This window comes from Sciurus carolinensis, chromosome 9 (genome assembly GCF_902686445.1).
Source record: "Sciurus carolinensis chromosome 9, mSciCar1.2, whole genome shotgun sequence".
NCBI lineage: Eukaryota > Metazoa > Chordata > Mammalia > Rodentia > Sciuridae > Sciurus > Sciurus carolinensis.
Window position 1 is genome coordinate 96110042 of NC_062221.1, and position 26724 is coordinate 96136765.

Sequence of the window (26724 nt, forward strand, 5' to 3'; positions counted from 1 at the left end):
AATGGACAAATGATACTGTAACTGAGCAGAAGCTTCCGAATTTGGGGGTCTCTCTTCCTCTTTCTGTCATAAAAATAGGCATGTCCCCAATCAGAGATGCTCCCTCACCTGGCCCCCAAAATGTGTAACAAAAGAACCTAAAAACAACTAATAGCCTTGAATGGAAGCCAAGCCAACTGTCCAGCAAGTTGCTGGAACAAAGAATGAAAAATAAACATACGCTGCTACAAACCACCAGCATTCTGGAGAATGCTGTGAAAGCTAATATACAATATTATTTCTTTGGAACATGAGAAACCTAGGGCTAGATAGATTCTTTCTCATGTCCAATCAGAAATCTGACTATGATACTCATAAGCAGCAGAAGTAGAAGTTGTAGAGGTTTGAAAATACCCATTACAATGCTTTATTTACAGATACACTGAGGCTCAGATAAACTAAGAGATTTGCCCAAGGTCACATTAGTAAGAAACAGAACTATAAACAAGATCCCCAGCTCTTTTGACTGTGAAATTATCGCAACAATGCAAATTATGCATCCAGGGACCTCTAGACAGTAACATCCATCTGCAGCTATAGACGTTGGCCTGGAGCAAACTTTCATTTGCAAAACATACTGATCTTGTATGAAGATGAAGTCTTAAAACTCCTTAATTTTAAACCATTATGACACTAAACACTAAGTCATAGCATGTCTGGTAATGTTGACAGCAGGCAACATCCTCAGAATCTTCAGTTTTAACTATTTAAAGCAAAATCAATGAATTAACTTATACATACTCAACTGGACAGAAACATTTCTGAAAATGAATTCAGAATCACACTGGGTCATGGCATAGGCAGTGGAATTAACAAATCTATAGAAAAAGGCATATGAATTCCTAAGTGAAAATACAGTGGGCAGAGGATTGGAAGAGATCAGAGAAGCAGAAGAGGCAAAGAGTGTCCTTCAGTGCCCAGGGAAAGTAGATACAAAAGCTAGAGGATATATGCAATTGGGGCTTGGGAAGTGGGAAACATTTCTTTGGTGGGGAATGTAAGCTAATTTCAAGGTTATGAAATTAGATTTTACCCAAATCTATGTTCAATAAGCTTATGATGGCTACTTCAGTTTCCCATGTTCTTCCACAGAGGCAGAGAAATGCATAGATCAGACTATTCAAGCTTTCCAATCATTAGAATCCACTTAGTACAAATTACTAAATTAGCCTTCTGGTTTACACATCAGTCTCCCTGGATCTGGTCAACTCTTCAGGGCCTTCTGGGTAAAGGATAGTTGACTTCACCAAGGTAATGCAAACTAGTGAAGCCACTTTGAGGTCAATCTTCAGGTCTTTGCTAAGATGCCCAACCTTACTTCAAACTCATTCAACCCCAAATCTGTTGCCCTCACTAATCTTCAACAAAACCTTTCAAAGACTTAAAATATACCAGGAAAAAGCATTAAGAAAACTAACATGCTGCCCTTACATAACTGAATGTCCTTCCCAAGAGGCACCTTTATCTGCACTGCCAAGATTCCAGAGGACCAAATTTAGGGGCATGCAATTACACACAACTTACATATAAGCATTTCTCTCTGTAACTCTCACTCCCAGGTTTAATTACTCATTTTACACTTCCTAAATGTAAAACAGTTTTAACTCTTCAAAGGAAAATAGTAATACTCATTAATTTTGACCCGGTTTCTAAATTGCCTTTCCTAGAAATTTAATTTAGTTCACTTAATTAAGAATCCTACAAAATCCTTTCAAGATGGTACTTTTATATTTAGAGCTATATCTTTTGCTTTTAGAGTTCATAACAAGTAAGGATCTGTCTATTGATCCAGCTACTATAAGATGCTAAGTAAATTCTTTTCCCAGAAAATGTGGACTATGCCTTTTTAACTTTATTGAAATCTACAGACACTGACAGATCACATTCTTTTTATTTTTTAAGTCAGATTTCCTCTGATAGTGAACATCAAGGTGGTAACTACTGGGCCAATGAGAAAGACCAAGGACTTTATTTTAATTCTTATTCCTCGGCTAAGTTGCTATTCTTAGCCTGATACCAAAAATACTCTATCCAGGAATGCCTCATGAAATAGGATGACATTGCTTAGGTTGAGATCAAAGAATGAGAGTATGGCCAGTCTCCCTGGAATCAGCTCTGGCCAAAAGGTCTGAGTCATACCCACTATTATTTAGTGCTTACAGTCAGCTCTGTGTGAACTGCAAGTATGGATCAGACATGTCCCAAGATCATCATCAGATTTAGTTTGAAAATGCCCTGGATCCTTCCTGCTTCCTCTTGGGACCAGAAGTGTTGGAGTGGTTGGTCCTGTTTTTCTCACATTTAAAATTCTGAATAAATTTGTTGAAAAGGAGACTCTATTTGCTCTATAAATGTGGGCTTCCAAGATGAATCAGATAATTCTGCACACACTGGGCAGAAAAGCCCTGGTTCCACCAAAGGTTTGAAATCAATAACAAGTGGTGACCCATGCCTTAATGTAATTGGAAACCTGAATAGCAAGTTGCACATGACTTATCTGATAGAATAATATAAATATTTTTATATTTAAGTAGCTTAAACAATAACTATGGTACTAAGAGCTAATGTTGAATTAACTGAAGTGAGTGTTCACTATGTACTAGACATTGTAATAACATATTTACTATTCCAATGGCCTTATGAACTATAATTTGTTATAGATGAGAAAATAAGAAACTTTGTGAATGTCATTCAAACTGATTAAAGTACTAACCTGAGATTTATATTAGTCTAGTTTTTGAGTTTTACTCTTCTGCTTAAAGAAAAGGAAAATACCAATCACATTTTGCTTAAATTTCATGAGTGAACCTCAATTTTATAATCAACAATTATTCATATCTTGTTATTTCTTCCTATAACATTTCTTCCAACTTCATATTATCATCTATTATTCAAGGAGCTAAGCTGTTCATGCACACTATTTTATTTAGTTCTTCTGATGATCCCTTAAGGTAGGTATTTTTACTGTCCTTCCTTTACAGGTGAGGAAGCTGAGTTTCAGAGAGATGAAGCAATTTGCCTAAGGTTACACAGATGGGAAGTGATGGAAATGGGCTCAAATTCAGGTCTCTCAAGCACCCTACTTACAATTAAACTGAACAAGAAGGTGATTCTTATAATTATGCATTCAGCAAAGTACTTACATAGTCAATGGGCTTGAGGGATTTGACTGTAGATGTTAGACAGCCACAGGAAGTAAGGTCAGCATATAGGCCTTCTTCCAACACACACTGATTATAAAAAATGCCCTCTTGGTAATACAGGAGCCAGCTATAAAACAAGCAGTGAGACATTCCGTCAAATTATATTCAGTCAGCACTGTGGACTCATCCTCACGTTGTGGAAACTGGGGTAGAGACAGGACACAGAAGTTGTCATGTTAACCAGCACAAGCTAATAAAACTTCTGCCACTATTATTTATGGATTGCTTACCATGTGCCAGACATGAGGCTAGGAATTTTACATATATTTTTTCAATGTGTCCTTATTTTTTGAGTTAGAACATATCCTAATTTTTACAGGCAAGAAAACCAAGTATTAGAAAGGTTAGTTAATTTACCCAAGATCTACCTTCCATCTATTACTTGACAGAGCTAAAATTTGAAATGAGACATCTGCTTTGCAGTAAACAGAGTCTTCATTTAGTGCTTTCAGGTACAAATCCCTAGGATCAAATTATGGTGATGATTATGTACTTGAACAAACTAGAAGTTCTTTTTGGGTAAAATAATTTTCTGTATCTTTAATGATAAGCTTATATTCAGCCTGGATGAATACAGAAGCTAGACAAATAAAATCCCAAGAGAGTATATAAAATCTGTCACGTATATATAGAATAGCTAATGGAAATTTAAAAAAAAATGCTAGAGAATAGGGGACTGGGGATATAGCTCAGCTGGTAGAGTGCTTGCCTTGTAAGCACAAGGCCCTGGGTTCAATCCCCAGTAATGCAAAAAAAAAAAAAAAGAGAATACTTGATAGTGAGTTATCTTCAATACAACACTAACCAAAACCTTAATTAACACATGGTTTTTTGAAAAGAAGTGGCCTAAGGGAAAAATTAATTGGTTATTAATAACTTAGTTTGGGTATGTTTAAGTTCTAGCCCTGTATTTTAAGATCACCAACTATATACTAAATCTAGACCATGTGCATTTTGGATTACCATAGAAATGCTCTGATAATATAACTTATTGTCATGGCATCTATGTATTAAACATTTCTATAACATTTATCAACATTTATCAAAGGTTTTCAATGTGCTAGACATGGAGCTACATCCTTCCTGCATATTCCTTTTGTCTTTTAAAATCTTTTGGGATAGGTACTATCATTATCCTTCCTTTACAGCTGAGGAAACAGATTCAGAGAAATGACCCAATTTTTCCAAAGTAAAATAGCTGGGAAGTAGTAGAACTGAGCTTAAATCCAGGTCTCATGCAGGCTAGGTGCTCACACAATCTCCATGATTCTCAATTTCTTTTACTAAGTTATAGTTGTATATTTTCTACATATATAGAAACATGTGGGCTAATTTGTCCTAGATTTCAGTGTCAGGAGAAAAAGATCTTCCTCCGATACAGATTTCAAAGCTTCTTTTCATGAGAAAATGAAAATAAATATATCTTCCAGAATATTCTTTTTCATCTTAATGGAGAAGAAACTCAAGTCAAATAATGGTAACAAAATTATTTCAGGTCCTTAGTACCTATTTTTCTTTCTTACTAAACTGTTGCAGATAATCTATATAATCATTAGTTACTTTATGTGTTTTAATAGTGTAAAACATTTCTTATTTGGAAGATAAAAAAATATGGGGAGGTTCAGAGCAGAAGAGACATAGGAAATATGAGAGGGAAAAGACTGCTTGAATTAGGGTGAATCTTAACAAAGGGAATGGTTTGGGTTGAACTTAAATGATATATTTGAAGTAGAATTGAGCAGGGGTCGTTCACAAAGTTATATACCTGCAGGAGGACAGGCAGGTCATGCAAGTAAGTAGTGTACCGGGTTGAAAAAAGGGGGAAATGATGATGGCTAGGGTACCCTGGGAAGCACACACTCCCCCGACTTGACATCAGCAATGACAGCCAAAGGTGAAAGCTTTCTCAAAGTCTTTGAATCTTCGGCTTTTTAAAAAGATTCAACGGAAAACGGGCTCTTCTGAAATAATATATCCTAAACCTAAGTACTGTTGGGAAGAAGTTTTTATTAGTGTACAGACTGAACAAATAACATTTGCTGGCTTCATTTACCAGAGACCTACAATCTTTGATATAGAGCAGGGGTCAGCAAACTACAGTCTATGCCAAATCTGCCCAGGTGTCTGTTTTCATGCAGCCCATAAGCTGAGAGTAGTACTCACATTTGTAAGTGGTTTTAAAATTTAAAGAAGACTATTCCATGGCATGTAAGTGTTACATACAATTCAAATTTCTATGCATAAGCACTGTTTCACCAGAGCACAGCTGGGTCTATTCACTGCTGTATAACCCATGGTTGCACCTTTGTTACAGTGGTACTACTAAGAACTGAGGCAGAGACCGCTCAGCCCACAAAGCTGAAAACATTTACTATTTGGCCCTTTACAGAAAAAAAAAAAAAAAATGCCAACTGCTGGTATAGAGGGTAAGGCAGAATACAAATGGCCAACTAATGTTGAAAGGTGGTGGGGAGTGGTGGACAAGAAAACAATATAAGAATAGAATGGAAAGAATGGAGAAAATGAAACTAGTTGATGGTATGATCTCACTGGTACTAGAGAATGACTGTAGGGATTAAAAATTAGAAAAATATTAAACTGGATTTTGGGACAATAACTGGGCTGTGATTAGTTTGTGATAAACACCAGAAACAAGACAGTAAAACAGAGGGTGATTGGGGGACTCGGTCTCTACTGGATCAGGAAAGAAGGAAGGATGAATAGAGATATTTTAATGGGTTACTCAGTAGATATTTGACACAGAGATATTGCTGAACTGTACACTTTGGTTAAAATGGTAAGTTTTGTGTTATGTATATTTTACTATAATAAAAAATTAAGGGAATATATTTCAGCCTTGAGCATAACATAGTTTCATATATATGTGAGAAGACTTAATATGTCACTTTAGCTAGGAGAATAATAGGATTCACGGGTAAGGGGGGGAAAAAAACTACCAAAGCAATTCTGGGTCTGATATTTATTTGGTGTGTGACTTTGGCTAACTAACCCTAACTGAATCTGGTTTTTTCATCCGTGAAATGCAAATAACAAAGTAAAAAAAAAAATGGGAATAATATGTCTTACATGGACAAAATCAGCTATCTTTGATAGCATTCTATTATGCTATATGATAAACATAAACATTCAAAATATTTAGAAAATTAAGAAAATAGTGAATAACAGAATCAGCAAAATGTTCCCACAGCTGGTTATTTAGCATTCTTTTTTATTTTCCATGACTCAAAATGCGAATTCAGCAAAATTAACGCAAGTCAGTTAACAGTTGACCAATTCTTAGAAAAATTTTTTAATCTCATTTTGTATGCAAAAGAAAATCTACTCTGTATATTTAAAACAAGTTTAGTTATTACATAACACCAGAAAATACTGAACAAGCATACTTACCAACCCCGAAGAACTTTAAAAGAACATGGTGTGAATGAAGTCAAGTCAGAACTTTCTTTTATAAAATCTACACATTCACCTTGGAACCCTGGTTTACTGAATGCTTTGAGCTGCAAAAACAACACAACCAAAAAAATTGTTTGACATCATCACAATAAAAGCCTTCAATATACTTATAAAAAAATTCAGCAAAATATTAGACTTGTTTTACCTATTACCAATGACTTTAGGTTAAGGATGATAGTGTTCTCCTTTAAGTCACTTTCTGACAAGTTTCCAGGACTACAATTTCAATATTTATTTACCATTTTCATTCATCTTTTGTATCAAATAGTGGGCACCGATGCCTAGAAAATAATTCTACCTGTAAGAATAAGTCAGAATCCTTCCTCCACTAAAATGATTTTATCCATTATGTCAAATAATATTATCCTGTATGGGGGGACTAGAAGTGGAAAATAAGAAGCAGTTTAGTACTCAACACAAAAGAGGTTCAGACTGGTGTGAGGGAGATTTGGTATGCCTTTTCTCTCCCAAGGTTTTCCTGATCCACAGTTAATAAAAGTGAGAAGAGAGCATGAGAATGACTGAGCTGAGAGCACAGGGGCAGATGGCAGAGAAGATAATAATGGTGGGATTAGTGGGAGACTTACAGCGAAGAAAGAAAGGCATCTGTGTCATGTATTTCAGCTTACAGGCTTCAGTTTTCTGATCAGAACATCTTTAATCTACAGCTTATAGTCATCTACCACTACATTTCTACTTTAATCCTTTTTGTCAAGACACATTCATGAAATCTCAACTCTACTTCCCTTTGCAGCAGAGAAATAATAATCTGGCAACTCTAGTGGCCTTGGTTCACAAATAAAAAAATTAATGAGCACTATAAATATTTCATAATACACTGAAGACCTGAAACAGCATGGCCTGCAGGTCCCACCTGCCCTGACAGGCCAAGCATTGTAGCAAAGCATGCGTCACCATGAGTGATCCACAGCATCACTTCTGCTATCGCTGAGGTCAAAGCTTCTTTGAGAAGCTGGTGTTCACTGCCTTCATTTTCCCAAAGGTCCTTTGGGAGGAATTGTTTCTTGGCTATCTTACTCTGCTCTGACCTTGCTTGGTCTCCTCTCAAAGGTCAGCCAAAACTAGGGAGGTAAGAGACCCAATTCCCCCACTGACCAACTGTGGCTTGCAACAACATGACCTCCCATGGTGCAGCCACACTGTACTTGGAGCTCTTTGCCTCAAAGAGATGAGATCCAGCAAGTTTCTGTCAGGGTCCTTCTGATGGATACAGAGGATGGCATGAAAAAGTTAAGACAAAACAACACCTGCTTTTAAGTAAGGGTTTGTAAAACCTGAGGCTAAAACACAAATCACTTTTAGCCTCCAAAAGTATGTATTTTATGGCTTGCAAACTGTCCTAAGTTCACAGAATTAGAAAAAAAACATGCAAATAAGATCAGCTGTTATTAACTGCTTATATTTCTAATTTGTTGAATTAATTTTACACTGCTGAGTACAAGATTTATATTTCAATATTTTACTATGAAACTATGAAATGTCAAATCCTAGACCTGCTAACAATGCATGGTAAGGCATGGTTTAGATGGCGTATTTAGTAGTCATCTCTAGTTTTTAGTTTGTTTACCTATTCAGAATAAACCAAAATTCATACACAAACACAAATAATTTCATAATGTCATAATTTATGACTTTTTTCCAGCAAATTTTAAAAGCTAGTTTCAATTCTTACCTGAGTTAATTTTACCCTCAAAATGAGACATGTGGTTTGCTTAAAATTAGGCCAACAACACAAAAATAACACATCATTTTGACTACCTTATAAATGTCTCAGAGTACCATAATTTTCTTTTTTTATATATATTTTGTTTTAGTTGTAGATGGACCCAATACCTTTATTTTATTTTTATGTGATGCTGGGGATTGAACCCAGGGCCTCACATGTGCTAAGCAAGCACTCTACCACTGAGCCACAACCCCAGCTCAACAGTTTTCATAATAACGTTCTGAAGATGGTCCAAAAGGAATGTAACCCTACTTACTAATGATTAAATTGTGGTTTCTACTCTTGGTGAAATTCAATGATAGTGCCTCAGTGAAATTAAGTTCTAGGAAAACAGTAAAACAGATTTCTGCAAAATCTTCATCATAACTAATAAAGAGTAGTATATCACATGTGATAATAACACAGCAAAAAGCTAGCAGGGTAAATGACTATGGTGTTTTCCTTTCCAGTTGAATGGCAAATAAACATACAAAGCGACTCAGATAGGTTGCTTAGAACTTAAGCAAACAGTCAGATGAACAGATGAGTTGTTCTCAAATGACCCCCATCCCTCTGTACAGTGTGAGCATGTCTCAGTTCCTGCCAGCTCCCCAAATGAAGTGTACGGAAGCAAAAAACAAGAGCGTCATAATACCAGCCTACCACTGACTTGCAGGGTGTCTTTTCACATATATTGTGTCATTTCTTTCTTAACACTGTCCTCTCAGGCAGAAATTATCACCACTTCATGATGAAAATTTTACAGAAATGCTTTTTGCTGTGCCATTATCACACTTATACACTTAGGAATAAAATGTGGTATTGCCTAAACTGAAAACTTAAGAACTTAATTACTAACCAAATACAGATGCTGTGCTCACTTAAATTATTTCATAATACCAGAGTCAACTTTTGATGTAATTTTATTTATTCCAATGTTAAGATATCTGAGAGAAACTCTCTTCCCTGTCTGAATAAGACTTTCCCTAAGAATCTGGACCTCCCTCATACACATAAGGAGACTGTTAAACAAAGAAGTCTTCTTTCCATTCTTCAATTACATCACATCTATCTTGTATTATAATGTTTGTAGTTCTCATGTCAACTACATAGTCTATCATAATTTTATTTCCATGATCACTCACAGAAGACCTTCTTAAGTAGTTCTTCCTATTTTTTTTTGGACTTTGGAGCCTTTAAAAATGGTCTAGCTGTAGTACCACAAAGAAAGGTTTTTCTCTATACTGCTCTTAAATTTCACTGATATTTGCCTAAAACTGCCACTGCCATTTTCCTATTTCATTCATGACAACAGTAACCATAACTAATACAGATTCTGGGATAATGTTAAAATTCAGTGAAACTAAATTATCTAATAGAATAAAATACCCAGTTGTTTATCTCAGCATTAGGTAAAAAATGGATCAAAGTCTCAGTACTTTTAAAAAATCCAAAATTTTGATTATATTTGTAGATGAACTTTAAAAAGACCTGAGGGACACATGGTATTTGGTTGGGTCCACGGGGGCAATTTCTATAGAACAGTGTAAGTAAAACTAAAATTGAAAACTAAATTCACTTTTATGAGATTTATCTAGTGAGATTTCTGAAGTTCAGGACTTGCCAAGACAAATGATGATATGAAGATAATTCATATTATATTTAGTGTTTGTTTTCTGGGAAAAAAATAAGACCAAAATAAAACCCCACCTGCAAATGATGAGAACTCTATATAATGACGGTGATGCTGAGTATCTTGAATTGGTAATTAGATTTAGTGACAGATATTCAGCCGTAGGTGGAAAACAATCTACTCAATAGAAGGCAAGGTTCTAATAGTATCCCAAATAAGATGTGCCATAATTGTTAACAAGCAGCAATATTTTTATTATCCTGACTCTCAAGATACATGTTGATCATTACACACATTTTCTAGTGACTTCAGGTTCCCCTTAAAATCACCAGCATTGGAAAAAAAAGAAAAGAAAAGAAAAGAAAAAGAAATCCCTTTATGACTAGAACTTGAATGTAACTGCCTTCTCACTCCTCAGACTGGGAAAATAAGTACCCCTCTTCACACAGCACATGTATAGCCACTGAGACTATTAAAGCTACCTGTGAAGGAGAAAAGACTTTCTGTTAGTGAACAGAACCCATGTGTCACCCAAGACTTCTCTATTTAGGTTTAGGCAATTTTAAATAAGAAAAACACCTGAAAATGTGGCCAAGTGAAAATAATAGGAGCTCTGATACTGGGTAAACAAAAGAAGCTTTGTACATGTGTTACTAAATATCCAGTTATCATCTGCCTTCAGAAATGTTTATTGTACAAGGCAATTACGGAGCCATATCCAGAAAAAAATGAAATGGAGCTGATTTCACCGGGTGTTTTCTGCTGCTTCCTTTCTTTACAAGTTTGACTAGAAATTACTATAAAGAAAAACTTCCCAGCAATGGGTCCCATACACGGAAGTTTAAAAAAAAAAAAAAAAGGAACAAGGAGGGGGAGAAACAGAATGGAATTTTTAATCTGTATTTACAGCTCAGAAAATTGTACAGTTTGAAATGATTCCTGTGTAGCTCTCTCATGTACTCAGTTATTCTGATTCATGTGAAAAAATGTTTTAATAATCCACAGTTGGGAGTTTTCAAAAATTCAAAATAAAGATCTGACAGGAAGTATCTTTAATACAACTACTCAATTATATTCAGAAAGGAAATGTTCCTGATAGCCCTGAGCTAATCAAAAAATAATAAAATCTGAAGGCACTGTGAATGGAAACACAGTTAACCAAGCTGATCTGAAACACAGAAATATTAGCAGGAATATGACAAACATATGCACCTAGAGGAAAAGCATTTTATAAAGGTAGCCAATCCTATTTAAAACTAATCACTGCATTTGGTTTTTTGATAGCAATTTTTCTGCATGTGGGTATCTAAAAGGGAACGAAAGAAGCAGTTGCTCATCTCTTCCTTTTATGGTTGTGCTGCCCATCCTGTGGTGCATCCTCCCTTTGTGCAGAACTTTGAAAATGTGGTCGTCAATGGAGTCAGAAACTAGAAAATGCCTGTTTTGTTACTTCTGGCTGTATGATTAATGGCACTTAAATTCCGAATCTTAGTTTTCTTATCAATAAATGGGATTAACACTGACCTTACAAATTATTAGAAGTATTAAAGGGGCATGATTTCTAGTCCACGATAGATAATAAACATTAAACTCCAGAGTATTACACAATCCCCTTCAAACCATAAACACACTAGAAATGACCAAGTAGGGTTTCAGCTTTAAAGCAGCATTGGATGTAGACACTAGAGATACAGGGGCCTAATAAGCATGCCAAGACAAGGACTGCTCCATGCAGTTTGCTCCTCCAGAGACAGGATAATACACTGTGCTGAAGAGGAATGTGATGTGAACAAAGAATAGGAGGATAGAAAAGAAAGAGTGGCACAGGTTAAAATGACCCTAACAGGGTGAGAACAGCAGTCCTGAAAAAAGAAAATGAAAGATACTGTGACAGATCCAGGCCCATACAACCACGAACAAAGACGGGCCTTCCTCTGCTTACCAACTATAATATAAATTGTCCTGCCACACAGAGAAGTTATGTGAGAGACAGAGAAAAATTTGAGGGAAAGGGCATAAATGCTTTTGGTAAACAATCTAAGAAGCACAAGTTGAGAATATTTTTAAACGTACCAAATGTGGAGGCTCGTTTATCCCAAGTGGTTCCTGAAAAATATATTAAAATGTTAAAAAGAAAACTATAATCAAATAATCTCAGTCATCATTTTTAATGTTTTGAAAATACCTTTTGAAAAAACATTTAATGGTCTGATCAATTACTAGATGCCTTGAACTGGCTATGATCTCAAATAATGTACGAAATTCTCTGATAACAACTTTAGTATTTATGACTAAGTCATTTTGAGTAATATTGTGGCTGGGAGAAAAATGGGCTCCCATGCCTACTGGTAAGAAAGAGTCGGAATTTCTGACCACAATCTCATGGGCATTTATTGTTCTACAGTGTTTGTTATTAGTTTGTTATTACCCAAACTGGCCACAGTCATTCACAGCTTCATGATTTTGCACACCAGGACTATTCCCTCTTTGTGAAATGCTTTTCTGCATGGAAAATTTCCTTTTGTCCCTTAAGATACGGCTGAATATAGCTTTCCTGTGGTGAGGTCTCCAACTCCCTGGCATTGGGAAGTCCCTCCCAGGCTCCCTCACCACTGTCTACACACTTCATTTTCTCACTAATCACACATAATTAGTTGTCTGTACATCTACATCTCTCTCTCTCCTCAGAGACCAGGGAGCCACCAGGGCAGTCTTATTCATCTTTATCCATAGTGATCAGCACAATGCCTGTCATATTAGAGGCACTAAATAAATGCTGCTGAATGAATGATCAAATTATAGAACCATCTCATTCCTGTATTAATATCCATCAGTTATGTATAGAGCCTACGGAAAATCATATGATGTTTCATTTTCTGCATATATATATATATATATATATATATGCAGAAAATAATTAAACAATCTCACTTAAAAAAATTATTCCACATATTCCACTGGCACTTGTCATCTTCATACTCACCAGCTGGATAGGTCTGATTGACATGATTATATTATCTGATCCTCCCCAGTCAAAAAAGCATTTGTATTTCCCTTTCTCTAAAATGTATTGCTCTCCACAGAAGAACTTCTGCTGGTAGGCAACCCATCTTGTGAGGAAAAAGGGAGAAGAGAACAGAGGTGATGTAGAATCAAGCAACCAACAATTTCAAACACCAAAGAATCTCCTCAGGGTTCTCAGGGTAGGAGACAACTTACACTCCACTTTTGACATGAATGGATCTTGTTTCACTGCCAAAGCCAATGTCTTCCAAGTCAGATATTTCCTGATTTGTAATGTCAATAAACTTCCCACTTTCTAGGTCAGATTCAAACAGTGTGATGGAAGATTCTATAAAATTCTAAAAAGAGGAAGAGGAAAGTTTAGGAAAACATATACCTTTTGTTTTAGGGACTGCTACAGCTATGCACAATTTCACATACTCGTGTGATAATATTCCCACAAATAACTCCAGGAAGAATTTTAAAAGGTTCAGGAAATGATTTTATAGCTGCTACTCTGATACAATTCGAAGGGGAAAAAAATAAGCCTGAATTTACTTCAATCAGGAAAAAAACATTTTTATATAATGGAAATTAGTAAACACATGGTAAATTGCTGGAACTTATATGCTAACCTATGTGATGCTACTTGTAAAGTCTCGCTTGTGCCTAAAGAATGTAAACCACTTGAGAAAAAAGTGAATATAAAATATACTGCAGATGATGTTGGAGATGATTTTATGAGCTTAAGTGTAACATAAGAAACAGATGAAATCTGCTTAACAAAATGGTTTATCAAAAAGATCAAGATCAGGAAATTTTTTAAAAAGTTAGGTCAAAATAATCAAAGTAAATGTATTTTAGAAAAACTCTAAATCCTAAACAGATAAGTCAATAAAAGTTCACAGAACAGTAACATTACAAACACATATACAAATGCCTAATTTCACCAGTAAATCAAAGAAATCCAAATTAAAACATTTAGATATAATGTTCACTTTTAAAATTAAAAGTCTAAAAATTTAATTTTATTAAAGAACATTGCTGGTGGAAAAATAAACAACTATTTTAGAAAACAATTTAGAAATCGATTAAAAAGATTAACTATTCAGACTCTATAACCTGAAATTCTTTTTTAATCAAAGTCTCCTAAAGGAAGTTGTGTGGGATATATATGCAAAGATGCATTATTTAGAATAGTGAAAAGCTGTGAACAATGTAAATGGCCAAAAGATAACCATCTTATCTAAAACCTTAATACGTCCTTCACTTAATGAAGCATTAACTATAATTCAGAATATTAGACAAACTAAGTTACATTATTCTATACTTACTAGTGACTAGGACCTTTATATATATTATTTTCAAAAGAGTCACATGTGAGTATACTACTAGCATTTCCATTTCTCAGCTAAGGAAGTGGAGTAATTTGCCTGAGGTCACACAGCTAGCAGGAGCTGAGACTGAATTTCAGTGGAAATATGTCTGATATAAAAGTGAAGATGGAAGAGCAGGGTAAAAACTCAAACTTGCAAAGACAGTAAGATTACAAATACACCAAAAAAAATTTTTTTTAAAAACTAAAAGTTTAAAAAAGACTAAAAAGACTAAAACAAAAGAATTTTTTTTTTTTTTTAAATCATGGGGAGTTACCTTTGGGTACATGGACATTTAAAAATTTTACTCTATTTTTTTTCAAATTTCTATAAAACATTATCATTTTTCACTGGAAAAATACAGTATATATTTTTAAAAACCTCTCTTTCTATTATTTCGTGGTCTATAAACCAAGTCTAGACCAAAGAAATGTCTCAACTTTTACAAGTTTCAACAATATCAATCTTCTGCCCTTTTGAATCTAAGTAAAATTCATGAACAAAAGATTTCTATGTAAACATTTGTTTTATATGAACAAGCAAAACAGGGTTCAAAAAAACAAGGCATCTATAATAAGTGGAAGAAAATACACTTTAAAAAGTCCTCTTGGATGCTCTACTTGTCCTGCTTTGAAAGATTTTATATTGCTTATCTAGCTGGGTCAAATATCACTTAAACCTTTAGGGTAAAAGATAAGGGGGTTTTTTACCTGAAAATTTTATCATTAAATAACACCCATCCCAACACTGTTCTCAACTCCCAAGAGGAGTTGCCATCTTCATTATTTCTACACAGTTCTTAAAAATACAGGAACTTGGGGCTGGGTTGTGGCTCAGTGGTAGAGCACTGACCTAGCACATGTGAGGCACTGGGTTCGATCCTCAGCATCACATAAAAATAAATACATAAAATAAAGGTATTGTGTCCATCTACAACTAAATAAAATATTTTTTAAAATATGGGAGCTGGGTGGATCCATGCTTCATTACTACCACGACTCCTGCTTCTATTTTTAACATAAGACTATTTCTAAAGCACTTTTGCATTTATCTTTTTTTGCTGTCCTGCTCCCTGGTTTTATATACATTCACAAACACTTGTATACACATGTATATGTGATGCCATCTTCCTGATGAGGAAAGGAAGAATTTAGTAGCCTGGAGGTGATCTCCCCTAAGGTCCCCAGGACAAGCTTCCAAATGAGTATGACATTTATACCCAAATGCCATATAAACAAACCTGGTTATGCTGACAACATAAGCCTCCCTCACCCAAGAATTCTGTTTTTTTGCAACCTGAACATGTCTTAACTAGCTCAAGGTGACTGTGAGAATTTGATGTAATAATGATGATGATGATGGTTAAAGGGGGCCCAGTCTGGTTCCCGTCGGAAGCAGTATCAATAGTCACCAAGAAATCAGACCCAACCATAAAAGAAAAAAGGTTCTTTGCAGCTCTCAATATTGGCATCTCTTCTCTACCACTCTGATGACTCCAAAGCTTCCTCATCTCTGCTTTTACTTCTCCTGCTCCTACAATTACCTGTTCTCGACCTCTTGATAGGGTTTCAGCAAGGTAGAGCAGGAAATGTATCAGGAGTCACTGTTACACTGGAGTAGAACAGCACAAGGACATAGATGCAGACATGCCTGTATGTTTTGTTTGTGCCTAGCATTTAGAAACACCTTGTGTTATGCTAGGATGTACTTGACTTCAGCTATGATTTGCACACATATGGTGTGGGTTGTGGGGACTTACGGCAGTGAAGAGAGTGAGCTGGGTAATGGGGCAGAGACACATGCCACATGCAACAGTGCAGCCTGGGGCTAGGCAGAGCAGAGTGATTCACTGTCACAGAGTTCACTGCCAAACACGAGTGTTGGCAGCATTTGGGTTCACAAACAAATCCACTTATATAGCTTGCATATGTATCCATTTTAAACTGTTTACCATTCCCAGAAGGACACAGGAGTCTCCTAGGTGGCATCACTCTCTGCTTTCCATCTTCTACTTTAATTGTGACTTTTCTTGCCTTAATAGCTTTTTGTTTTTTTTTTTTTTATTTTTTAAACAGTACTATGGCTTGAACCCAGGGGTACTCTACCACTGAGCTACATCTCTAGCTCTTTTTTTTTTTTCTTTTTAATTTTGAGACAGGGTCTTGCTAAGTTGCTGAGGCTGGCCTCAGTCTCCCAAGTTGCTGGGTTACAGGTACGCACTGCCATGCCCCACTCCTTGCCTCATAGCTTTTGCCTTCCGTCTTTTTCTAAGTACTTTTCCCCTTCTGAGCAACTCTCCAGGTTTTGTCCCTGTCTGCATTTTCTTCTCAAGCCTACCAAATACAACGTATCTGATCTAATCGATAGTTGCCACTAATATAGTGTCTCTGCTGGGCAGAGCCCTCAGTGTAAGTCAACTTATGTGCTCACAAGGGCTATATGTCAGTTCTGGGCCCAGTTATAGAGATATAAACCTCCAACGATCACAGCAAAAAAAGAAAAAAGAAAGGAAAAGTCAATTAAAAAAAAAAAAAAAGGTTCTAACTGCCTGGTTCAGGACATGAGTGGAACAGGCACTCATAGTCATACCCAGGGTAAGCGCAATGAGGTTACTTGGTTACTACCATCACTACTTTTTTAGGTACAATTAAACAACTTCAAAAATCCCTGGTTTATAATGTAATCCTTCACTCAAGAAGAATGAATGATGATAGAGCAGCCTTAAAAACCGTATTCCATTTTATATTATTCTAGTTGAATTGAACCCAGGGCCTTGCACATGGTAGGTTTAAGTGCTCTACCATAGAGCTAAATCCCCAGCCCTCCATTTTATATTTTTAAAGCACTTGGATAGTGTAATAGTTCAGCACTCTCTGATATTAGAGAAAACTAATCAGCAGTTGCTTCAGGCTCAGAGATAAGTTGTAAGGATCAGTAATTTGATTGATTTTAAATTCCACAAACTCCCTCAGCTGATCCAGCCCCTGAGCTCTTGTGCTATAACCCCCAGAGAGCAACACAATAGAGACACCATGGAGATCTGGTATATCCATTAACAAAATAGAAATCATGGTCCCTGCTGCATACCACCTGGTTTCTGAGATTTGAAAAAAGGCCCAAGGTCTGAAAATCATAGCAAAAGCAAATCTGAAAGTTTAAGCTAGTACAAAACTGAGAAAAAACAAGTCTGCTCACTAAGAAAGTTTTATTGAGGAAGTCAAGGAATAAAAATTTACTATATCCCCAGAGCCTCAATTCTCCTATATTCCTTTTGGTCCTTTCCATTCTTAAAAAGTAATCAGTTCCAAGTCAATAATATATCTGAATGACTCATTTGGAATTGGGAACACATTTCTGGTTGTCTTCTCCAAAGTATTCCATGACACGGATCACATTATCCCCAAGGAACATGTCTGGTATTTGACCTTAGAAAATTCACAGTGTTCCACATACTAGAGCCAGGACATTGAGACTGCATTGCATCATGCAGCTTTTCTACCTGTCTTCTTGTTTATTTTATATTACTACAAGTGAGACTGTAAAAGTCATGCTTCATTCTTCCCTATGTTAGAGACATCTGAGTTTCTTTATGTGGAAAAGATGCCTCATATCAGCTCTGCCTGTTAATTCACTAGCTGCCACAATCATGAGGGCTTTCGGAACTCCTTCCCGGTTGATGGGCACATAGTTCAGTGACAAAGTGCTTGTCTAGCATGCACAAGGTCCTGTATCTGAAGCCTAACACTGCAAAAAATAAGCAAAAAAGAATTCCTTCCCAACTACATGTTACATCCAAAAAATACACAATTTTTCAAACTATAACTTGATAAATTTTTGAAGCATTTTCATTACATAAAAATTTTATGTCCTCTAAATATGTTTGGATTTTTTAGTGTATTTCATCTGACTATGTTTCGGTGAACAAAAATTTACTTATAAAAAAGTATCTGAAAATCCTGCAGGTATTTTTTATTACATTCATATATTGGTCTGCAGTGTGACCCTATATTAACAGTTATAAATGAAATGCTAATAAGCCTTTGACTGAAGGCAATTTCATTTTCCATTAAGGTGCTTTTTTTAAGCCTAAGCATTTGGAATGATGGGAATGGACAGTCCAACAGGGCCTCTAGAGTGGACAGACTTGCTCTCCCACCACAGCTCTGGGCTTGGACACAATAACTAACCTCTTACATGTTGTTTCCATGTCTGTAAGATGCGGGGCACAAAGACTACCTCAGAGTCTTTGTGAAGATGGGTGCGAGAATATAAGTAAAGTCATTAATAAGTAACTGACAAATACGAGAGTTATTGTGATGACATCTTTAATTATAAGCTGACAACTAATATCTGAATTTTTAAAAAATCTAATTTAAAGAGAGAGAACAAAAAGAAGGTTTTGGGGGAAGGGCATTTTTATTTACTTATATAAAAACCACGTCATCCTTTCTGTATATGCTCAAAACCTTTGTGCACAGAAGAAATTAACATGCTCTTTTAATGATTTTTGTAATGTATATTACTTTGGATCCTGTCTATATCAAATACATCTTCATTATTTAACTATATAGTTATACTACCTGCTTCTTTTCTCACTTCCAACTACTGATAGATTTCAACCAGTGACTTGGGGTTTTGGTTTGTTCATTCATTTGTTTTTGCTTGTTTTAGACACAGTCATCTTTAGAGCTAAAAATTTCTATCATCAGTAATACCCCTACCCTATCATCAGTAATACCCCTACCCAACTCCTTTTTTAAATAAGTTGGGAATTTTTTTTTTTTTTTTTTTTTTTTGCAATACTGGTATGATGCTTTGAATCATGGTCCATAGTTTCTGTCTTATTTTGTCTTGCTTCCCTCTTAGTTGTCAGGTAGAATATGGATAAGAAGAGAAAACCTGTTGCCCTTGTGTGTTAGAATTGTGCACCAAATACTTTAAAAGTCATCCATGCTCACACTATCACAGAATTCAACCTTCAGTGGACTATCCTCTACTTCTTTCAGGTTGAACTTGTTTCTGACTCACTTTCTTACTGAGAAGGATCATTTATGAAAAAATAAAATGCTCCCTTGTTCCCTGGGTTGTTCTTTCTGTCCAGTTCTTCCTGCTTAACAGGGTGTAAAAGGGCTGCCGCTGGCTCCAGCAGATGGAAACCTGAAGGGCCAGAGGACCCAATGCCTGTGTTTATCCAAGGTCTATGTGGACCCAGTGATCACCCTTTACTATCAAATCCCTCAAGGAGAAAATTGTTCTCCAAAGAACATTCCAGATTCACACTCACCAGACCTAAAGTCTGCCAGTGGCTCACGGCCAGCTCAAGAAAAAGAATCTGAATCCCTCAACACGGCACTTCATCTTTCACTAAATGACTCTGGATTCATCTTCCCAAAGTTCTCCCTAACATTCTGACTTAACTGCACTTCCCCAAACACACCACAGTTTTACTTATGTGAGGGTTTCTTGACCTCAGCATTATTAACATTTCAGGACTTGTGATTCTTTACTTTCAGGAATTGTCCTTCACATTGTAGAAGTGGAGCAGGATCCTTTGTTTCTACCAACCAGAGGTCAGCAGCACCCAAACCCCCAGGTATGACAATCTAAAAAATGTCTCTATAGACACTACCAAATGACCTCCAGGGGCTAACAGCACCCTGGCTGAGAACCAGTGGCTTACAACCTTGACTTTACACATTAAAATGCCTTAGTCTCTTTCTAAACAGGACCTTACCCTGTCCTGAAAATTCTCCACTTGGGCAGCTCTTGTTTGTGTGTTTGTGTGTGTGTGTGTGTGTGTGTGTGTGTGTGTGTGTTACTGAGGGTTGAATCCAAGGGTGCTCTCTACATCTTCAGCCCTTTTGAATTTTGAGACAGTGTCTCACTAAGTTGCCAGGCTAGCCTTGAACTTGTGATCTTCCTGCCTAAGCCTCTAGAGTCCCTGGGATTACAGGTGTGCACCACCATGCCCAGCAGGTAACTCTTGAACATGAAACTTCAGTTCAGTCACCATCTTTTCCATGCTGACCTCTCTAGTCCAAGTGAAAATAACTGACCAAATGACCTTTTCCTAGGTACCCTGAGTACATCATCCCATCATAGTCAAACAGTACCAAGTATTTACATAAGTGCTACCTTCCCTACCAGACTGCTGCTCTGGGAAGAGAGAACTGAGTCTCTGTCCACTCTATGTCCAGCACCTAGCATAATACATCTACAAAGTAAGTGCTCAAAAATTGATTACAGAATTAACAGATGAAAAGTAAAAAATAAATACTCCATAATCACAATGGCAGTTAAGAAAAAGAAGCTAGTCACTTTCAGAGCAGTTTCATGCTCCTAGGTGCTAGAAACATTTTATAAACTCGTGTTTTATCAGCAGTCATGTCTAATATTCATGAAAAAATAAAACAAAGTTAAAATTAAGGAGGCAAACTCACAGCTTGTAAGTACCGGAAAGACAAGATGGGGCCACTTAATGCCCCGCAAGCATTACTATCTTCAAAGTCTCCTTCTTCAAGCAGAAATTGTTGGCCTTTAAAATGTTCTTTTTCATATGCGACCCACCTAGAAATACAGATGATGATCAACTGAGTCATTAATAAATCTAGTCACAAAAGCAACAGAGAGAAACTCATAATAAAGCACATAGGTGTTCATCTCCATATTCTAAAAAAAGGACACATCTGCTTTGTTTCCATTTACAAAGACAAATGGTGAATGCTTCATGGATCAATAATTTTTATAGATTGGAGGCTTTTCCCAACAAAAGGTTAATTGTAGAACTGCAACAGAGCAAGCTCATTAAATATTTGTGGCTTGACTTGTTACCACATCGCAACATGCTCAGAGAATACTGTGCCAAGTAAAAATAATAGAAAGCACATACAGCTGACAAGAAAAGTTATAAACTCACACTGAGATCCAAAGAGAATCATTCTTATTTTACTGAGTAAGCCCTTCTGAACCACAGAATGACTACTTTATTACACATGTACTCAGGATTTCAGTCAAAGGACTTCTCACCAGGCTATAGATCAAAAACATCACACAGGAGTGTTTATCAAAGAAGAACTGGGCAATGCAACTGAGTTGGTGTTACTCCAGGTGCCCTACATGTATACCCAAACTTCTGTAAATACTTATGGGTGGAAAGTGCTGGTGCCACCATTTTATCAGTGGTTACAGTGGAAAGGGGAAGCACTGTGGCTGAGAACTTTCCAGGTACACAGGTATCCTGACTTCCAATCTAAAAGTATCAGTACAGGACACTGAGAAGCTCCTCCATGAAACCAATCTTTTTATTGGGTAATCCACAATATCTTATAAATACAGGCATCAGTTGTTCATGAAACATGAAGATCTGCTTAAATTAGACTTTAGCTATTCTGTACAATTAGAGAGGAACCTTCAAAGCAGGCAGATTCTAAGGATGACTATCTTAAGTTTTAGGGACTTCTGAATTCAGGAGCTTGTCAAAAGGAAGCACAGGATTGTCTACCATTGTTTTTCTTTTGTCCCTGCACCCTCCCAATTACTTTCATAAGGCACAATATAATAGTTTCCATTTAGTAACCATTAATCTCTTTTTGCTTTCTGTATGTCTATGTAGTGTGGGGTATAGGGGGTGGGGCGGTTCACATGAATGGGAATAAACTTATAAACTTACTTAAACACCTTAGTATATTCATAATATGTAGAGACTAGTAATATTTTATTCTTAAATTATCCTGTAAAATTTCACATAAAACTTAAAAATTCTAAATTCCTTTTATAATAATGTGGTTATTTAAAACATGCTTTTAATCATGTCAGAATGAGAAAAAAGAAGTATAGAAGACCTTAAAGGATAAATGAAGATTAGTAAATCTACTTCATAATGATAGTACAGAAAGCTTCTGCACAGTTTTAATAAAAGACTATTTTAATAAAATTCTATTTAAATGTCTATCTGGGATATCTAAATATGTATATTATCTGAGAAAAATTAAGAATGTCAGTCTCACCAGGTCACCAGGTAAAGTGGTGTATGCCTGTAATCCTAGATATTCAGGAGACTAAGGCAGAAGAATTTCAAATTCAAGGCCAGTCTGGACAACTTAGGAAGACCCCGTCTCAAAATAAAACAAAAAAGTCTGGGGATATAGCTACCACAAGGATGGATCTATAATGTGCAAAGCCTTGGATTTAATCCCCAGTACTAAAAAAGAAAAAAGAAAAAGAAAGAAAGAAAGAACATCAGTATTACTTTCCCTCGGTCCCTCAAGATGAGATAGGGATAAAGAAGAGTCTATACAATCTACAGATAAGCTAAACAGCTAACAAACAGCAAACAATGGTGAAAATGAATGAAACCAGATGGTCAATTTTAAGTGGGAATGTCACATTTTTCTCCTGCAAGTGCCATATAAACATGGCAGTATGTATACTGTATATAGTCATACTTTCTTGAGATTGTTTTTATAAAATAATTGTAATGAAACTGAGAGTAACAATGTTCATTACACCGAATTTTAGCAGATAATATTCTGTGGGGCAGAAAGCTAGTTTTAAGTCTACCTAGTTAATGGGGAAAACATTTAGATTCCAAAGAGAGGAAAAGGCAAAGATATTTTAGAGCAGGATTAATAAGCAGCAGATGTGTTCACAAATCAAAGATTATAAAGAAATACAACACACTAACATGTATTTAACCAAACCATATTTGTCCTTTTCAGTCCCAAGCACATTCTTGAAATTTAAGGATAACTAGTTAAATGACTGTCAGAGCAATTTTCAATATGACCTACATATCTAGTATGTCATGGTCTCTGACATTTTCTTTCTGGCTGGTATGGCCATCACTTAACTTATTGTCATAAATTTTAAAGTCTAAGTTCATATATGTTAGGCACACAAGTGGTCTTAGGTAAGCTATTTAATGCTTATGAATAAAAATACTGTAGTAGCATCATTTGCTAGAAGAGCATAAACAAGTTATGTGATGTTACAGCAAAAACAAAGAGACACTAATGCTTGAAATTAAAATGAACTAATATTCCAAAATAATCAATGTATTGCTAGAGACAAGAGAATGTTTCCAAGGTATTCTGGCACTGGGTTGACAAGGACATATAAGCTTTGTGGGAAGTTTCTTCTTCATGGTTTTACCTTCATGGGTGTACCTATAAAGAATACCCAGGCATTCTTTAGGAGTTTCCTCAAAAACAGTTCAGGGACAGAGGGCCATCAGTATCAGGCTATTTCTTTAATGAGAGGGGGTTCACTGTCAAGGTCCTCAGCACATCAGTCCACAAAGATCAACACAGCAACAGAACAGAAGATAAAACTGGGTTCACTCATGTTCATAACCAGTGAGAAAATAACTTAAGCTTACAATTTTTGTCTTCTATGCTGTGTCTAGAAATGCTCAGTGGTAATGTTTCAGATTAAATGTAGAAAACAGTTTCTATTCCAAAATCTTTAATGCCAACAAGAATTCATAGAAAGTCATTACTAAGTATTATTATTACTTCCCATAATACAGAAGGAATGTATGTTTTTAAATTAAGGCTGGCTGTGTTTGCCCTGTTGGGCGCTTATTTTGTAGACTTGAAAGTAGGATACTAAGTAAAAATTTTAAAAGATGACACTCACACTCCACCAATGACACGAATTGATCCAATCCCTTGAAAGTCCTCATCACTTTTTAAAAAATTAGGGACAGAATCAATATGTTCACTAAAGTCTTTGGCCTGTCCAAGGAAGTGAGGTTTTTCATAAATAATAACCTGCAAAACATGAAAAAATTATTTAAGATGATCATACTTTAGAATACGTATGTATATATATGATGCAAGTAGGACCTTTTTTTCATTAATATAGTCTTACAACATTAGCAGTGTCTGATATTCACATGGAATGTTAGTCCTTATCATAAAGGGAAAATATATTATTTAGTAATATATCTCTCTCATATTAATATACCTGGGTTTGATTACATTATTCTGGTCACCCAACTCCTAGGATCATTTCATAGGCTAACCTGTCTTATAAATGAGCCTTGATTTTTTTTTTAAATGCTTATACATTTACTTCTGTGTTTTGAATTTCATATTGACCTGGCTTCATATTTATTGAATTTCTCCTATAAGAAGTAAAAAAATCTCCGGAGTTTCTAGAGTATAGCAATAGATTATTGGATTCAGAAGACATATACCATTTCTTATAAAACTTAATTGCTTCTATGGTCATTAATATTTGTTGAAAAGAAACATGGAGGGGCTGGGGAGATAGTTCAGTCGGTAGAGTGCTTGCCTTGCAAGCACAAGGCCCTGGGTTCGATCCCCAGCACCACAAAAAAAAAAAAAAAAAAAGAAAAAAGAAAAAAAGAAACATGTAATTTTTTTAAGTGTAAGTGCAAAAATTTATAGAAATGATTACAAATTATGAACTTTTTAAATTGGATATTTGATTCAAATTTGGGGGTAGTATGGTAAGTATAGTAGAAAACAAATTTATAACATTTCATTTACTTCAAATTTGGCTTGGTACATTATTTCTCTTGTCTATTTTTCTGTTTTAATTCCTCAAGTTCCAGTTGTCCTAATTAGGTGAAAATGATAACAGTGATCAGCATTAACCTGTCCTCACTTTATCACTTAGTCCTATTTATGGTTAACGGAATAATCTGTACACAGCTACCAAGACAAAATCACAGCTAAGACGACCCCATATTTAAATATACAAAAATGTTACAGTTTCCTTATTTATAAAAGCTGATATCAATATATAGACTACAAATATATATACATATTTATAAAATATGGATCTATTTCCCACATATTAGATTTTCATAGGCTCTATTGCAAGTAATAAAGTTTTTGTTGTTTTGGGGTACCGGGGAGTGAATCCAGGGCTTCAGATATGCTAGACAAGTGCTCTACCACTGAGCTATAGCCCCAAGTCCTTTTTCAAAATTTTATTTTGAAAAACAGGGTCTTGCTAAGTTGTAGAGGCTATCCTTGAACTTGGGATCCTTCTGCCTTAGCCTCCTGAGTAGCTGTGATTACAGGCATGTGCCATAGTGCCCAGCTTATTTGGATATAACATACCTATCACCTGGCCATCTGTAGACATTTGGTAGCTCTGAGCTCCAACACTGATCCCACTCCTCATTCACAGTAACAGATGAGCACTCTATACAGTCACTTCCCACCACCCCAACATTCCTTAGCTAGGTAGTATCATATGTTCTGGAACTGTTTGATTCTAATAAGTAGTCATTTTGGCCTACTACAAAAGTCTTTTCAACACTTACTTTTAAGTTCATAGGCATTTCCACTTTCAGTCCACCCTAAAGATGACAAGATATTTTATTTACTATTAGATATGTAGATATTAAAATCTCTCAAGGTATCTAAGTGACATATGTAGGTTATACAAAAACTAACTGGTTAAGAATACGTAGCTAATTTCCGTTAATTTAAGAACAGAAAACTAGTAGTTAAAACAGTCTCGGCTTATTCTACGTCAATGTATTTGGGGGAAAAATTTTTAAAGGTTTCAAATTATGACTACAAGGAAGAAAACTGATGTTTAGTTCTTGAGCACAAATGCACAATCAAGACTGAGTCCCCAACATGAAATGTCAAAAACAGAAAGCTGAATTGCTAGTTGGTTTAGCAGTCATATTTCTAAGCCAAATATCCAAATGTTTCCCCTACAATTAATTGAGCTTTCTAAATAAGAGCATTGAGCTATCCACACTTAGCCTTCCAGGTTCTCCCAACACTTTTTAATCACACTTGATGTCTTCATGATGTTAAGATTGTACAGCAGAAAAAGTAATCTCTTCCTCACAAAACCCTAATTCTGTAATTTTTTTGTTTCAAAATGCTACTTCACATTGTGATATTTCTTAAAATTTCTTAATTTTTCATAGTTTGTTTTCTAAAAAAGGCACAAAAGAGCTAAAAATGTTTTACCACACAGTCAACATTTAGTTGAATAGTTTTCCCCTCAAAATAAAAGTCTGCAACAAATAGAAATAAATACTGCAGATACATTATTAATCTTTAAGAAAGCAAACATTGACAGAACTATCCATTTATTATTAATGCTGAGCTTAGTGTTCATTACTGAAGTGGAAGAGTGTAATTTACTACAACCAATTTTCTAATGAGTATCAACAAAAGAAATTCAGAACTTTATTAAATATTTATTATTTTCACAGAAAAATACTTATAAGGAAACTGCAGGTTTTGTAATACATGTGACACAATACGAGGC

At 35.6% G+C, this 26724-nt stretch overlaps 1 protein-coding gene across 1 annotated transcript in view; it reads right to left on the reverse strand.

Moving 5' to 3' along the window:
• Crybg3 (crystallin beta-gamma domain containing 3) overlaps positions 1–26724 on the reverse strand; it is a 101201-nt gene that overhangs the window by 21326 nt on the left and 53151 nt on the right. The window contains 8 exon segments of the mRNA XM_047564213.1: positions 3183–3309; positions 6651–6760; positions 12149–12181; positions 13059–13185; positions 13295–13437; positions 20895–21021; positions 24091–24224; positions 25754–25789. Coding sequence (XP_047420169.1) covers positions 3183–3309; positions 6651–6760; positions 12149–12181; positions 13059–13185; positions 13295–13437; positions 20895–21021; positions 24091–24224; positions 25754–25789 — 837 coding nt within the window.